This window comes from Bombus impatiens, unplaced genomic scaffold (genome assembly GCF_000188095.3).
Source record: "Bombus impatiens unplaced genomic scaffold, BIMP_2.2 scf_1294, whole genome shotgun sequence".
Classification (NCBI taxonomy): domain Eukaryota; kingdom Metazoa; phylum Arthropoda; class Insecta; order Hymenoptera; family Apidae; genus Bombus; species Bombus impatiens.
In genome coordinates, this window is record NT_177713.1 from 87,015 (window position 1) to 102,943 (window position 15,929).

At 33.3% G+C, this 15,929-nt stretch overlaps 1 protein-coding gene and 1 long non-coding RNA gene across 3 annotated transcripts in view; one reads left to right on the forward strand and one right to left on the reverse strand.

The window, feature by feature from the left end:
• The window catches only part of LOC100747382 (acetylcholine receptor subunit alpha-like), a 109,124-nt gene that overhangs the window by 72,229 nt on the left and 20,966 nt on the right, over window positions 1-15,929 (reverse strand). For both annotated transcript variants that reach the window (XM_012392174.3, XM_003493789.4), the window contains exon 3: window positions 9,172-9,308. In XM_012392174.3, the coding sequence (XP_012247597.1) occupies window positions 9,172-9,308 (137 nt within the window). The remainder of the gene's footprint in view (window positions 1-9,171; window positions 9,309-15,929) is intronic.
• On the forward strand, window positions 110-2,924 carry LOC105681567. The gene is made up of 3 exons (XR_001102695.3): window positions 110-152; window positions 897-1,292; window positions 2,104-2,924. It is a non-coding gene; the product is annotated as an uncharacterized LOC105681567 (long non-coding RNA).

A 15,929-nucleotide genomic window follows, 5' to 3' on the forward strand; every position in this document is an offset into this window, starting at 1 on the left:
ATACAATATATAATATAATATATAATAGCTTGTTTACGTTTGCGGATCAAAATTCTCGAACGTAAATAGTAGGTTAAGAGGTTAAGTATGTGAATTCAATAGTTTCTCTTCTATACTAGGTTGCTATATTATACCGATAAACGCTAACAATTGTAAATTTTCAAAGTTCTGTATATTTTGTATTTCACATTGTATAAAAATGTTTTTTTTTTTATTTAGATGAATTTTACAATCAATTCTCATTGAGAATTACAAGTAAATTTTTCTGGCGTGTGAAGTAGCTTTGTGTCGTTTAGGACATTTCACGTTGAAAAGACGATCTCTGAATGCGAGACATATAATTCTTTTTAAAATTTTTATAAATAATGCTAAATTACATTCTATTGTAATTTTCATATTGGTAGAAACAATGCAAGATTTATTACCTATTGTTAGCAGCATTCGATAAATGGCAGAAGTACAGATGAATTACGACTTGTTCAACCCATATTTTAATATATTCAGCGCACAAACTGAATAATCGACCTCGTCTAGAGACACAGCATTTTTCCGTGATGGAATCTCATCATCATTTGCCTGATGGATGGCTTAAAGTCGTAGAAAGCAGCGGCAAATATTTAACTCGAACTACTTGTATTTTGTTTTAAACAAACTTTGAGTTTCACTGAAATATTTCGATTATTCGTCAGAACACCTAATGAACTGATAAATTAAATTGTTAATCGCTTTTTGCGATTGTTTAATCTAAAGCTCCGCCTAACGCTCTCTGTATATTTTTCCCTTTTTCATTAGTCAGATTGCCAAAAGTCGCATTTATAATTTCCAAATGTTTCTCAGGATCGCGCGTGTTTATATTTAAACTAATAAAATCGTATGCAGAACGCGGCACTTTTCAGTGGCTACGTTGAATCTTGGAAAATATTATACGGGACAATCGGAGTTGAGTCGTTTCGTGTTATCGCCGGGAACAGCGGCCGCATGAGAAGTAGAAAGATCAGAGTTAAATCAGACTGTGTAAAGTCGGTCGGTTTGATCACTCGACACGAGAACACCGCGCCATTAAATTGGAATCGCGAACAGATACCTACATATATCCGGCATGTGACACAAAATTTTGATGATAAGAAAGACGATGCGGAGCGGAGGAAACGACGTAGAAGGCGAAACGACGAATAGCGGGAAATCGAAAGGGGGACAACTCGGCCATAAATCCCACGCTGTAGAGGCAAATCACTGGCGTGGCAATAAAACGCACGTGTATAGTTCCCTTTATACTAATCCCAGTAACAGAAGTAAGTCTTACGATTTACGTAGTTTACATTGCATTGTTGTACATTGTAATGGAAATTTACAACGTAATTTTATGTCACGCTATATATCGCAGAATGTAGTTTATAGACTGGACTTTTACGGAAATTCATATTTTTCGCGATATAATTAAGAAACTTAAGCCTTTCTAAAGGTAGAAAATTGTTCTGCTTACCAGGTATTACAGAAAACACTATGTTTTGGATATTTTATATTTTTTTTCATATTACGTGAATGTTTTGTAATTTTGCGAAGAATTCATAAAAATTCGCAAAGTCTCGTAAATTAAGTCTATAGGAAATATCCTTCGAGCCTCGGATAAAATTATTGTTTTTGGTGTTTCATACGAAGAGATACATAATGCGTATCTTTGTTTATTTTCTGATAGTATTTAAAAATGTTCTTTAACGGAGAGACGTACTTGCAGGAACGATGGTGCGTTGTAAAAAGTTTTTAATCCTTAGTTTATACCCGCTGATTTAATCTGCTTATTTAAAAAGTTACTGGGAAGTTGTAAAATAAAAGCATTTTTATTTTCTTCCTAACAAATTCCCTTTTATCTCTCCACTTATTAAAATAATCCCTCTTTTCATTAAAGTACACTAAAGATTAAATATTAGAGAAATAGGTTCATTATATCCATGTTCGTAAATTCAAAAATATCTTCTTCGCATTTTGTGAACACCGAAGACATCAATTCAGGCAAAATAGCGTCGTAGTACAGGTCTAACAAAATTTCAAAATACTTTATACGTATAACAAGTACAAAATGAATATAATGTTTCCTGTGATCAGTGTTCACAGACTATAGTGAGCCACTGTGTATTTACGTAACATTCTTTTTTTTATTTATGTCCATAAAATATAGCAAAAAGTTTGGCTGGAAAAGCGTGAAACACGTACAGCGGTATATTTCAATGATTATCATGGTGTACAATGGAACCCAATCATTATATGCACACTTTGGACTGCAAAATTTCAAAACCACAAGGCGTAGATTAAAAGATGAAACCGGTGCTTAGAGTCTACAGAGTTGGAAGATAGTGGGATATTGAAGCAACGAGGAAAGCCATTACCAATTCTCTAGAACATTCAGGTATTCAACATGTTCTCGCTGTGGGATTGCCTGATCAGGCTGTGAGAAGAGTTTTATACGAAAATCCTAATTTCCCTCCTCCGTGGAGAAACTCAGCGAACGTGACGTGCTTCCAAGATTCTGTAAGATGTATCGATAGTAACCAATAAATCAGATAGTTTTTAGAACGACGTGTCGAGGCAGTAAATCGACGAAGAAACGAAATCTTGAACATTGTTCTTATTAATCGTGTAAAAATATTCGAACATTGTTGTGTGTTGTTTTCTTCAGTGCCAAATTCGAGAGGTCGTTGTGCCGGATCTTATGTGGCTCGAACGAATACACACGATCCTTTACATCATTTTCTTAATCGTAATTTAGTTAATCGAAGAAATAGAAAATTCAGGATGTAAAAATTGTTGAAGTAATTTCTTCAAGAAACACTACACCTTTTTCTTTTGTATATCCGTGACCTGAAGACTGCTGTTACGAAGAGAATACAATTCAGTGAAAAAAATCCAAAATAAGGAGAAGTTCCAATTATTGTGTCGTTGAATATAAATTTTGTTTTGGGTTACAAGGACTAGAAACAAAAGAGCTATAAGTAGATTTCTATTGCTGTTTCTTGTAACCCTCAGCTACAGCTCCACACCAAGGTTAACTTTTTGATAATGTTCTTTGCTATAAATATATTCCTATTGTATTGTAACATTAAAAGAGTCAAAGAGATTTCTATTGCTGTTTCTTGTAGCCTTCAGCTACAGCTACACACCAAGGTTAACTTTTTGATAATGTTCTTTGTTATAAATATATTCCTATTGTATTGTAACATTAAAAGAGTGAAAGAGATTTCTATTGCTGTTTCTTGTAGCTCTCAGTTATAACTACACACCAAGGTTAACTTTTTGGTAATGTTTTTTGCTATAAACATGTAAACATACTCCCTATCCTTCTTCCATTGTATTGTAACACTGAAAGAGTGAGGATCTGGATTAACATACACTAAACCTTTACTTATACTTAGACCTATACCTTATACTTATAACTTATACCTGTTCCTCTGTCAGTCAACCTCAACAAAAATGTTCATACGAAACGAAATTTATAGCACACGTATTCCCGATGAATATCATTATACGTTATAAATACAGGGTGTTTCGTTTCGATCCCACTAAAGAGTGTCAGCATATTCTACGAATAATTAAAAATAAGAGAAAGATATTCCATAAACATGGAGCCGTAAATGTTTTATTACCAGGTTATAACAAAAATACCATGATTATAAATTAGTGTTAATACCAGCTATATACGTACGTAGCATTAGAACGCACAATGACATGACCAGTTCCAATGACCGCTAATAGTAAACACAAACAAGGAACCAGTCACCTATAATCTGGGTATCTTTGTCAAAACTCTGTAACAAAGCTTTTACGACCCTATGTTTAGTAACAACATTTTCTTCTTTTCTTTCTCAATCATAAAATATGCTGACACTGTTTGGCAGGGTAAAAATGAAACACCCTGTATAACAATATAATGAAACATTGTCTATACATGTTCATTATTTTCTGTACTTTTGTACTATGTTTTTCTATGCTTCTGAATGTTTGTACAACGATGCTGATGTCAATCCACGTCGACTAGTCTGTTTTTTCGCTCTTAGTTTGATCTAATCCCACGGATCTTGGGCTTGTCGTAAACGTTAAGACAGGTCTACGTAGGTACGTGAAGACTTCTTGACCTTTCGTGACCCCTTCTGTGACCTCTTCTGTAACCCCTTCTGTGACAGATGTCATCCCCATGTACTTCATAGTGGTCAGGGGTTGTAAGATCTAAACGTAAAAGTTTCAAAGCAAAGGGTTCGCTAGTCGTGCCGTTACTTTGCCAACATCAACTTGCAATGCACTTACAGAAAAATAAAAAAATGTAAGAGGCGACCTTGAATACAACATTACTCACGATATTCGATTATATATAGAATTCGTGCAATCATTGGAACCACGATACCAGCTGCCCATGCTCAATTCTACAATAAACCCAATTTTCCTAACTTGGCATATATCTCGTGCAATATCTCAAATACGTCGATCTTGACCTTCGCCCACGGGATGTTACCCGAACATTTCAGGTTCGTGATATCTCTGTAACTAAAGAAACTGCAGCATTGGAAGCACTGCCAAATGTATGGTAATTCATGGCTTTCGAGGCTCCAATTACGAAGATAATGTGTCCTCCGCAAATACTTTCGAAAGACAGTGGATTTTACTCATCCGTATCATAAACCTACCAGATTATTTTCATGTTCTGTGTATTTTAGTTTGCTCGAATGTCTGAATGCATCGTATAAAAAACTATTCGATTTGTTACTTTCTCTTGAATCTTGTTATTTAAAACGTAGATTTGAATAATATATATATTAATAATATTATAATATCATTGTAATATTTATTATAATATATAATATACATTATAATATTATATTACAATATTAATATAATAATAATTTATTAATTTTATTATATTAATATAATAATTTAATATAATAATATTATAATATAATATATAACATATATATTAAACATTATAAATATTATCCTTATATATAACATAATATAATTCCTGATATATAAATATAATATAATAAACATTATCCTTTTAATGTAACAGGATTAATTGAAGTTTATATAAACGAAACAAGAATTAGATTAAATAGAAAAAACTGGGTTCCTTTTTTCAGTTATTATATGTAGAATGTTTTGCAATTGGATATGAAATTGTATTATTATATAATAATATATTATATATTATATAATAATGAAATTGTTTCAAAACCTGTACCGGTGATTTGTAACTTTATTAATTTTTGAAAATCTGTAATTTAAAACTTAAGAATTTATGGAAATAACGTATCTGTAATTCGTAATTTGTGTTCGTAACAAAGCATGCAAATTGTATTGGAAAATAATATTTTCAAAGCTTCAAGTCGAAATGATAAGGAATAATACAAATAAATTCGTCGATAAAACAAATGAAGATTATAAAAGAATCGATTTGTTTTCAGACAGACTGAGAAAAATTAATTTCGTAACTTTCTAGATTACAAAATTATTAATAATTTCCTTTGACTTTAAGTCAAGCTGATTAAAATTTTGTCCGAACATTGAAATACTAATCCAAGAATTTCCACAGCTGAGAAACAAATATCTTAAATCCAATGTTTCGGAGAAATTGGCAACAACTTAGAAGTAAAAATCTGTAAATATAGTAAACTGGTAGATGTTATGCACTCGAATCTTCGTACGTATGCTTCCGGCAAATTCAATTTGGAATCGAATAGCAAGTCAAGAATATACATTACTTGTTTCTCCCTCTCGGTAATTCAAGACGTTTCGTGTATACATGGAATATGTAGAGATGTTTGCTTCTATACACGAAGATGAACGACGGTTACCAAGAAAAGTGGGAAATAGGGTGAAATATGTTGACAGCGAGACATTTCATAGGCTGCAACATTCTCTAAGATATTCGATATCAAATATTGGAAAATCTCTTTAAACCGGCAATGACATTGCATACATCCTCCTTCAAATTGAATAAAAACATCAGGTAATTTTAGTAGTAAATAAATCATTTTTATCTGATTTAATTTTTCTCTTACTTTTAGAGAGAATATTCTTTCACTGCTTAATTTTTGCAATATTTAATTATTATTATTTTGTCGTTATTTTTTACTCAAGCTATTCGGTATTATTCGATTAGTTGTTCTTTTAATTTCTACATATTGTGTTATACAGGGTGGTTGGTAACTGGTGGTACAAGCGGAAAGGGGCTGATTCTACGCGAAAAAAGAAGTCGAAAATGTAGAATAACAATTTTTCGTTTGAGGCTTTATTTTTGAGAAAATCGTCTTTGAATTTTCGCTCGGTACGCGTGCACTTTGTCACGTTTCGTTATAACGGACCTCACTGTAGATCGTTGTCTCGATGGAAAAATTAAAAAAAAATGTTTGTTCTATATTTTCGACTTCTTTTTTCGCGTAGAATCACCCCCCTTCCGGTAGAATCACCCCCTTTCCGCTTGTACCACCAGTTACCAACCACTCTGTATACATAATACATACATATTAATTTTATCGCGTATATGCCTATATGTTGTGTGATATCTATGTAAATAGAAACACCTAAGTATCTTTTATCTTTTATTTATGGCTTTAGGAAGACAGTCAGGACAAAGTTACGCTACTTGAAGGGACTCGTGTAACATTGTTTATACGTGTACAACTATGAGCAATGTTATTTTGTCCTAAAGATCTTTTTCATAAGATTTAGGACAAAATAACATTGCTCACAGTCGTATCTTTTTCATAAGATCGTTTAAGTTTTGAATTTCCATCCTATGATATAAAGTTTGCATCATCGATTTGAATTATTTCGTTTCAACATTTTAAATTATTCTGTTATTTTGTATTCAAAAAATTGTCAAGCAACTATATCGCTCTTCCTTTCCTTGTCCTTGTATAAATATATGATAAATTAAAGTGAAAAGTTAATTGCTTTCAATTTAAGAATTCTCATCAGCATACGTCACTTTTACAAGCTATCCAAGCTTAAAGTCTAATTTAGATTACAGGCAAGATATTGTCTGAAAGTTTCGTGCGAGTGTTTATAGTTGAGTCAATTAAAGATAATTTCCTGAAACGTCGAGACGTGGTTTGTAATTATGTCCCGCAGTAAAACATACAGTTTTCAGTTTTCCTTTCGAATGCTCCTTTTCGTTTCGACATTTATTAACGTATTAAAGTATATAGTAGTCTGCTTCTTTATCTTAGTTGCACGATTTTGTTCAATGGAAACCATGTTACGATTGGCTAAGCTAATACACCTGAAGATGGAAAGATATGTATAGCATAAAAAACAAAACTTTCTGCGATTTATTTATAACATCCTCACTTTATCATATCATTTGCTTGTAAAACAAATACCAAATATTTCAAAGTTAATGGATATTTATTTGTATTCGAGTAATCGTCGATTGGAAAGGATTAAAAAATTCAGAAGTAACATAAATGACACATTAACACTACACCTTGTCTCACTTTAAATAATGTATTTTAAATGTAGTTTTCAAGTTCATTCAACATTTCTTAGTTTCATATATAATCGATCAAAGCTGAACCATTGTACGAAATAAAAATACAGTACAACGAGGAAACTGTAGAAAGAATTTTAAGAAACCTGTTCTCAAACGATCTTTTTCTTCAACACTCGACAATACAATGAAATTTTGCATAGTGTTGCTCGGTCTCACGGACTGAACACAATATGCCGCCACAGGCATCTGCGAGTCTTCAGGCTGACCAAAATGGATCAAAACCACCCGAGTACCACTAAACACAAGAAGATCAAGTATATCGCATCTTAGGTAAGTTGAAGTGTTCTCAAGTGCCTTAGGAAAATCACAGTAATTGTAATCGCACTAATTTCCCTGTTCCAGGTGTGTTTCGCTTTCCAAATCCGCTCTCGATTCTGCGGAAAAATCTGCTAACAGAACTTCAGATCCACCGATAACGACAAATCGTACGATACAAGAATAGAGGCAGAGCATGTGAAACAATATCTTGGACAACGCAATTCAAATTCAGAAGTCAGAGGTTTCATCAATGGATGCTTAATACTAAAATTACCACACCGGTCAAATTGACTGGTTTTACAATTTTATTTTAAAATTCCCACTTTATGTTATATTTTTTTCAGATGTAATGACTTTCGCAACGATAACTAAAAGAATAATATAATGAATTTTATTTTGTTTCTTATGTATTCAAACTGAAAATAATTTTGTATCAAGGCTACTTATACCAATACCAATCAAAGCGACTGGTACTTGTCAAAGTGTAAAGGGTACTGCAATTAGTTCGTCGAACCCCAATTAACCAGTTTCCTCGTTTTGTACAACTTGCCACACGTTTTGAAAATTTGTACTGCGTGTCATTTCATATGATGATATCAGTTATCAGGAAAATTCTAGATGCTAACACTAGAAATACCACAGCAGTCAAAATGACTGGTTCTATAATTTCATAAATGTGTCAACCCTCGTTTAAGAATCCCAGATGGATGAATAACACCAAAAATCTATTACATAACGTGGAATTTCTTCTGTGAGAAAGTAATAAATTAATAAATATAAAAATATTCTATTATTACGTATTTTTTAAAGACCAGTCATTTTCACTGGCTTTGGTAGAAATATCGGTATCGGGTTAACTATCGGTAGTTCTAGTGTTAATATTCAGACAGGTACGCGTATAATTGGGCTATAGGCCGTTAACAAATGAAACGAAATTACGTTATGTCTGTCAGCCGCAACCTAACTTTCGCAAATAATATGAGAAAAGGCAAAGCGAAACGCGGCGATCGAACGCAGCGAGATTTACGCGTGCGTGAAATTCAATTGGAAAAATTGAATCGCTACAATAAACTAGATTTGATTTACAGGTTCGTGGAAGCGAGAAAAACTTCGATTCCCAGCGTATTTATCTCTGGGAACGAATAAATATTTTTTGTACGAAGGTAAAGTTTGCAGCTTGTCTGCAAACCACTTGACGTTTCTGCTTGGATGCAACCGCAAATACGCGGCGAACTCGGTGAACGTGTTTCCGGGCAAATGCGAAACTTGCGCCGCTCGAAGATCATATTGGAACCTTTGTACAGTACGATATACCGGAGAAGTCTGTGCTAACAGACGACTATTTGAATTATTCGGAATATGTTTCGAGCACTTACCTTATCGAGACGAGTATCATGGCGAATATCAGGTACTTTCCAAGCAGCGGCACGACCAGCGACGTAGGTGGAATGATCTCGACGACCAGCAGGAAAAACACGTGAAGGCTGATGAGAATGGAAATGGAGAGCGTGACCTGTAATGATAATTTATTCCCTTAAAACTAAATTTTGCCATCGATGAAATATCAAAGGCCATGCGTTTAAGTAAGACTTTTTTTTTTTATTTATTTATTTGAATTTTACAATTTGTCCAGTAGGACATTTGGTAAAATATTATAGCTTAGTGATATAGTATTATAACATGTGGATGATGGCTACCCCCAGCGGGGTACCATCATCGTGTTTGTTAGGTTATGCCCTTTGTGAGATCTGTTGGGTGTTTGCTTTTTAATCTTCTTTTTATGCTTGATGTGTCGACCGTTTCCGCTGCCTGCCGGTTTGGGTGCGTTGCTATTCTTGACTTTTGTAATGGCAGAAAATGTAGTTCATTATAGAGCGTTCGGTCGAGTTCTGTCTAAAATCTGCCCCGGACACTCTTTGGTCGTACATTACGTTTTAAAGGAAGCTCTAAAAGGAAGATCATGTTCGCGTGTGCTCCTGAAAGTACTTCAGGGTTCTTTGATTGATCCATTGATTTTACTGTTGAAAGTTTACTGTTACTCGATGATTTTATACAGATACGAAAAATTTCTCAAAAATTCATATTATCCGTGGACTGCAACTAATACATTGGTATACGATAGTTCGCAATATCAATTTGCATAATATATCTATAAATGTTAAGGGGGAGTGTCCTGAATTGGAATGTTCTAAAACAGCGTTTTTTGGTGATTTTTTTTAGAAGGGGAAGAAAGAAATGAAGTTATTGAATTTTGAGGTATGGTTATGTAGAGGATGAGTCACAGTCCGTGATGATTGTGGTTTGGTGGTTGTCGATGTCGCTGCTAGGGGTACTGCTATATTTTCTTCCTATTTAGAATCGTGGAATAAAAATCGGACTTTGGTCGCCGGGATTCGATCCCGCGTTCCGAACGTTCGTAACCTAATGCGCTAACCACTGCACTACCGTCGTCCGTTAGTTGTTTATGTCGAGTAGCGGTATTTGTGCTGTCGAGCAAAAAGAGCAATACAAAAAGATTTTTTTTTAAGTAAAAAAAAATTATAACAGATTTCTAAGCCAATTTCATGGGCGTCTGGTCGCTGTTGTCTTCAATCGGCGGGAAAGATCCACCTCGTAATTCTTCGCGGAAACGAAAAACCAAAAAAGGATTAAATTATTATATATTTTTCTTCTGGGTGAACTAAACAACGGCAGAGAGAAATGTGAAATTAAAAAATTTGGCGGGTTTAAAAAAAATTGTTCTTTAAAAAAAAATAAACTCTAAGATACTATAACAATTATTTAAATAAACTTTTTTTCTGCCGTTTTTCTAACTGTTTTTTTTAACTTATTATATAGAACAGAAATCCTAATTTCTAATATTCCTGAATAAATAAATTCTATAAATATGTTATCAAAATATATAGAATACAATAAGAAAGCAATAGGTATAAGATAAGCTCTACATTTCAAACTGAATGATATTCAAAATAATTAATAAATGTATAATAATTCATGTAATTCGATGCTCTCAAAATGTACCGCCGCCAATTTACAAAATTTCTACAAAAAATTACGAACTGTTCGTTCTAACCAGCCTAGTGATTACAGTGTTAATTAAACATTAGGAAAATAATAACAATACAAATTCAATTTCAGAATGGCAATTCGAGAAAGTTGATCTTTGGCAAAATGTTTCCGAATCTTCGATCCAGATCATTGTGTGCTTTGGTTACGGAAAGTAGAATGTCTTAGATAGTTATCTCGCTGCGACACGTTCCGCCGTTATTAATCCCGAGTTTCCGAGTTACGTTTCCGGCCACGAACAACAGGATCTATCGGGTTTATAGTACGTTAGCACACAGACTGCCTTCCACGGTACAATTGGGTCAATATTGTTCTATATTGATAGTTGACACACCTTCCGAACTCACGGTAAATTGGATCTTGTCTAATATCGAGAATAAAGAGAACACTATCACCACGACCATGTTCAACTTCGAACGTATGACGCATTCGTGAAACGATCTTGTAATTTGATTTTCCAGCAAGCTACGCTCCTTATTTGACGTCGCGAAATAATTGAAGCATTCAGCAGGAAACGGATAAACCGAGACGCTGGATTTCTTCTCCTTCCCTAATACGTTTCCCTACGACTTCTAATTTAAGCACATCCTTCTGTGAAAGTGTAAATTATATGTATAATAAAGCAGGATTAGATAAATTTCATAGTTATAATTTCCTTAGAAAGAATATTTTATTTTTCTTGTAAAGCAATATTTTACTTGTATATAAATTATGTAGATAATAAAGCAGGGTTAGATAAATTTCATAGTTATAATTTCCTTAGAAAGAATATTTTATTTTTCTTGTAAAGCAATATTTTACTTGTATATAAATTATGTAGATAATAAAGCAGGGTTAGATAAATTTCATAGTTATAATTTCCTTAGAAAGAATATTTTATTTTTCTTGTAAAGCAATATTTTACTTGTATATAAATTATGTAGATAATAAAGCAGGGTTAGATAAATTTCATAGTTATAATTTCCTTAGAAAGAATATTTTATTTTTCTTGTAAAGCAATATTTTACTTGTATATAAATTATGTAGATAATAAAGCAGGGTTAGATAAATTTCATAGTTATAATTTCCTTAGAAAGAATATTTTATTTTTCTTGTAAAGCAATATTTTACTTGTATATAAATTATGTAGATAATAAAGCAGGGTTAGATAAATTTCATAGTTATAATTTCCTTAGAAAGAATATTTTATTTTTCTTGTAAAGCAATATTTTACTTGTATATAAATTATGTAGATAATAAAGCAGGGTTAGATAAATTTCATAGTTATAATTTCCTTAGAAAGAATATTTTATTTTTCTTTTAAAGCAATATTTTATTCGTATATAAATTATGTACATAATAAAGCAGGGTTAGATAAATTTGACAATTATAATTTCCTTAGAAAGAATATTTTATTTTTCTTGGAAACGAATTTTTATTCGTATATAAATTATGTACATAATAAAGCAGGGTTAGATAAATTTGATAATTATAATTTCCTTAGAATGTATATATTATTTTTCTTCTTGCAAAGCGATAATTTATTTGCATATAAATTACGTATTTAATAAAGCAGAGTTAGATAAACTTGATAGTTAGAAATTTGTTATGATGAATACCTTATTTTAAATTATATAAAGGAATATCTTATTTGTATATAAATTGCGTAGACAATAAATTAATAGGAACAAACAAGTTTATTAGTTACAATTTCATATTTACAACGAATATTCTACGTTGTAACATACAAGAACATCCCCATTTCTATTTCCATTTGTTAATTAAAGAATCTTCAATTGTCATATTATATGTTTTAAGTAAAAAAATATAATCACACGAAAGTTAGTAAGTAATATTAGTAAGAAAAATTTCTCCAACTTAATTATGTGCATGCTTCAGATTGCAAATGCGAGAATAACAGCAATAGGGTAAAAATGCTCTTTCTAAGAATTGTAATGTCATCGTTAGTATGTTCTCTTCCAGAGAATCATCCTTCGCTATGGTATTGTCGATTTGAGGTGGTGCAGGTAACGTGCTGGAGGACACAGTATTGAACATCGACATATTTTGATGGAAATTCATCTTGGAAATGTTGGATATGTCGATCATCATCGATTGCAAACTCTTTGTCCTGGTTTCCGACTCGAAGTTGTCTTCGGTGTTCTGGTCAGCACTCAGCACGCTTTTCTTCACGTTGTGAATAATTGGTGAACAGCAACTAACGCTCTCCGCCATATCAGGGAAGATCGATTTCTGATGCAGTACCTCTTCTGCTGAGATTTCCTCTTTCTTCGAGCACAGAGACTCGCTTGTTCGTATTTTTGTCGTTTCTATTATATCTTGAGCACGTCCTTTACATATATTAAATGCATTTTTTAGATCAATGCGTTCCTGTAGTATCTGACCACCGTCCATATCGTCCAATTTGCTTTGGGTACTTTTAAATGCGATATATTCTTCTTCTAGGTCGCATAAAAGATTTTGAATGGCGTTTATGGAGACTTTTTCATCATTGATATCAAGTATCGCTTGAAACGTTTCTAACTGTTTCTTGAACGCTTCTCGTTTCAGTTTTAAATCTTTAATGAGCTTTTTTCGTTTGAGGGCCTTGAGGAGCTTCATTGTGAGATCACTTGCGATGCACAGTTGCTATTTATTGTGACGGGAATTAGGCCTCGCGATGCAATTAACGAGCTTACACAGTCGCTGCGAGATTCAAGTTATTGGGACTTGCTGCACTAATTATTATGATGGAGTCACGTGGCACTATGTGGTTGTCACTGTCATTGGTATACACACTTGTCTTGAAGGTTTAGTGCACGTGTATCCGGCTCGAAGGATCACAATGTTCGATCGTTTCGCGAAGAGACGCGTATCTTCTCGTTTCGATACGATAACCGACACCAAGAATCAACCGATCCTCTATTTCCAAGCGAAGATTTCTTAGCAAATCAAGGTTTTCTACTCGAAGACTTAGTAGCAAGTGACATGTGTTCAGATCTAAAAGTTAACAGCAAATGAAGTATCTTCTGTGTCGGTGAGATTTATAAGGAACTAGCGATGGGTGCTGGCCGTGCCCCATCAGTGACCCCTAGGACACTCGTAGGTGGAAATGACCCTCGAACATTGTACATGGGAAATGTAAATGTGTATTGTACATGTTTCGCCGGAATGGAGTATAATCCTAAGGAACGTCTTGAACTAAAATATATTGTTTGTAGTAATTAAGGGCCTCGACCGTAAGGAATGCTAAATTTCATAATGGTTCCTTAGGCTTACTACGGGCCCGAGTAAATAATTTCATAGAATAGAAGAAAATGTTACCCATGAAACGGATAAGATACAAAGGTTTATTGTGTCATTGTTAAATTTTGTTTCTCGAAATGCAATGTTTCTGTATGATATAATTTTATCAGTGCAAATATTGCTTTAGTGCTTTCGTGAAATACGATGCTATAAGGAAGGGATGCATTAAAGCGAGGAATCATTGTAATTAAATTGACGTCGAAATTACCAATATTCTCATATCCAAAGATTATAGTGTCGCTGCGTGCAATCGCTATTAAATGCTACGTGATTATCAGGAGTAACGGCCGTTAACTAACGGTGCATTTTGCTCATGGGTGTGGCACGATATTGCTACACGACTGATGGGCTCTGTCGCGATAACGGCGTTGTCTGTTTCGCGTTATCGCCAACTAATCAGAGCTTATGACGACCGACAACATCGTTCTCAGATAGACACGCGACATTTCATAAAATCTATTTTATATTAATCCGATTATTGGATTTTAATATGTCCACTTCGGAGTATAGAAATATAAATAAACGCAAAATACATTTCGACAGCCAAATAATTTTTAGATGACTAAAATATATCATGACTTGTCGATATTGTATTCTTGACGAATATCGTCGCTTTTCGTACATATTTTTCTGTGCAAATGTTTTGGAAAAAAGAAAAATGATGTGCGTACCAAGCTAGCTAGAATCTTCCAATCGTTCATCGGTCGATTTTCTTTTACGAAACTATATGGAAGAAAAACTAATATTTTAGAAAACCAGCCGCGAAGGATGGCGTGGAATGAAGAATAGGAGGCGTGACGTTTATAGAAATATATTGTCTCGTGTTAGAAATAATATCGCTCGTATAATAAATCTCGTTATTTGTACTTTTACGTCGTATCCATTTTTCAGCTAAACTCGATTCGACCAACTCGATTAGTTTCCTGGACACTAAACTTTCCAGGAAACAGACTCTAATTTTATTCCTAAACAGAACGTTACTTTTCAAGAACGAAGTGAGAAAGATTTATCTTGTCTCGGTTTCTATTCGAAATTCTTATTTAATTTGCGATTTATTTACAGTTATAAATCAACGTTAACAGAGCTTTGAAAACGTACACATCGAGATTAGAATAGAATAAAAATATAATTTCTCAGATATTCCGCTATTTCCAGATATGCGATTAGTGTGTGTAAATAATTAACGAAACAATATATTGCCAAAGACAATCACAGAGTTACGGTTTATAAGTACCATTGTTTGAGATTTGGAGTGACCGCCTGATAATTACCGGGACGATTTAAATGCGACCCTCGGGCAGGTCGGCCGCCAAGGGTCTACGCTACCTGAGTGCTGACCTATCGTAAACAGTGGGCCTATTGTACAGTTAAGGTATTTTAGAACCCCACGGAGAAAACTCATAAGGCAGGAAATTTCTTTATTTTATGCTATATCTCAGGAAAAGAAAATAAATTAAATATATACAAAACGATCGTAAAACCAATCTGGACGTACGGAATACCATTATGGGGAACAGCAGCAATGAGCCATATAAGCAAAATAGAGACAATGCAAGCTAAAATTCTTAGAACAATACTAAGACTAATACTAATACGAATTACTTAGAACAATAAACGTTATCATATGGCACGTTAGAGATGTGCAAGAAGGTTTTTTTTTCAATATTTATTAAAATTTACGATCAATTCTCGCGTTGAGAATTTTCAGTAATTTTTCTATAACAGTAACATGGCTAATTATTTATAATAAGTTAATACTTATTATAGATAAGTATAATTTATA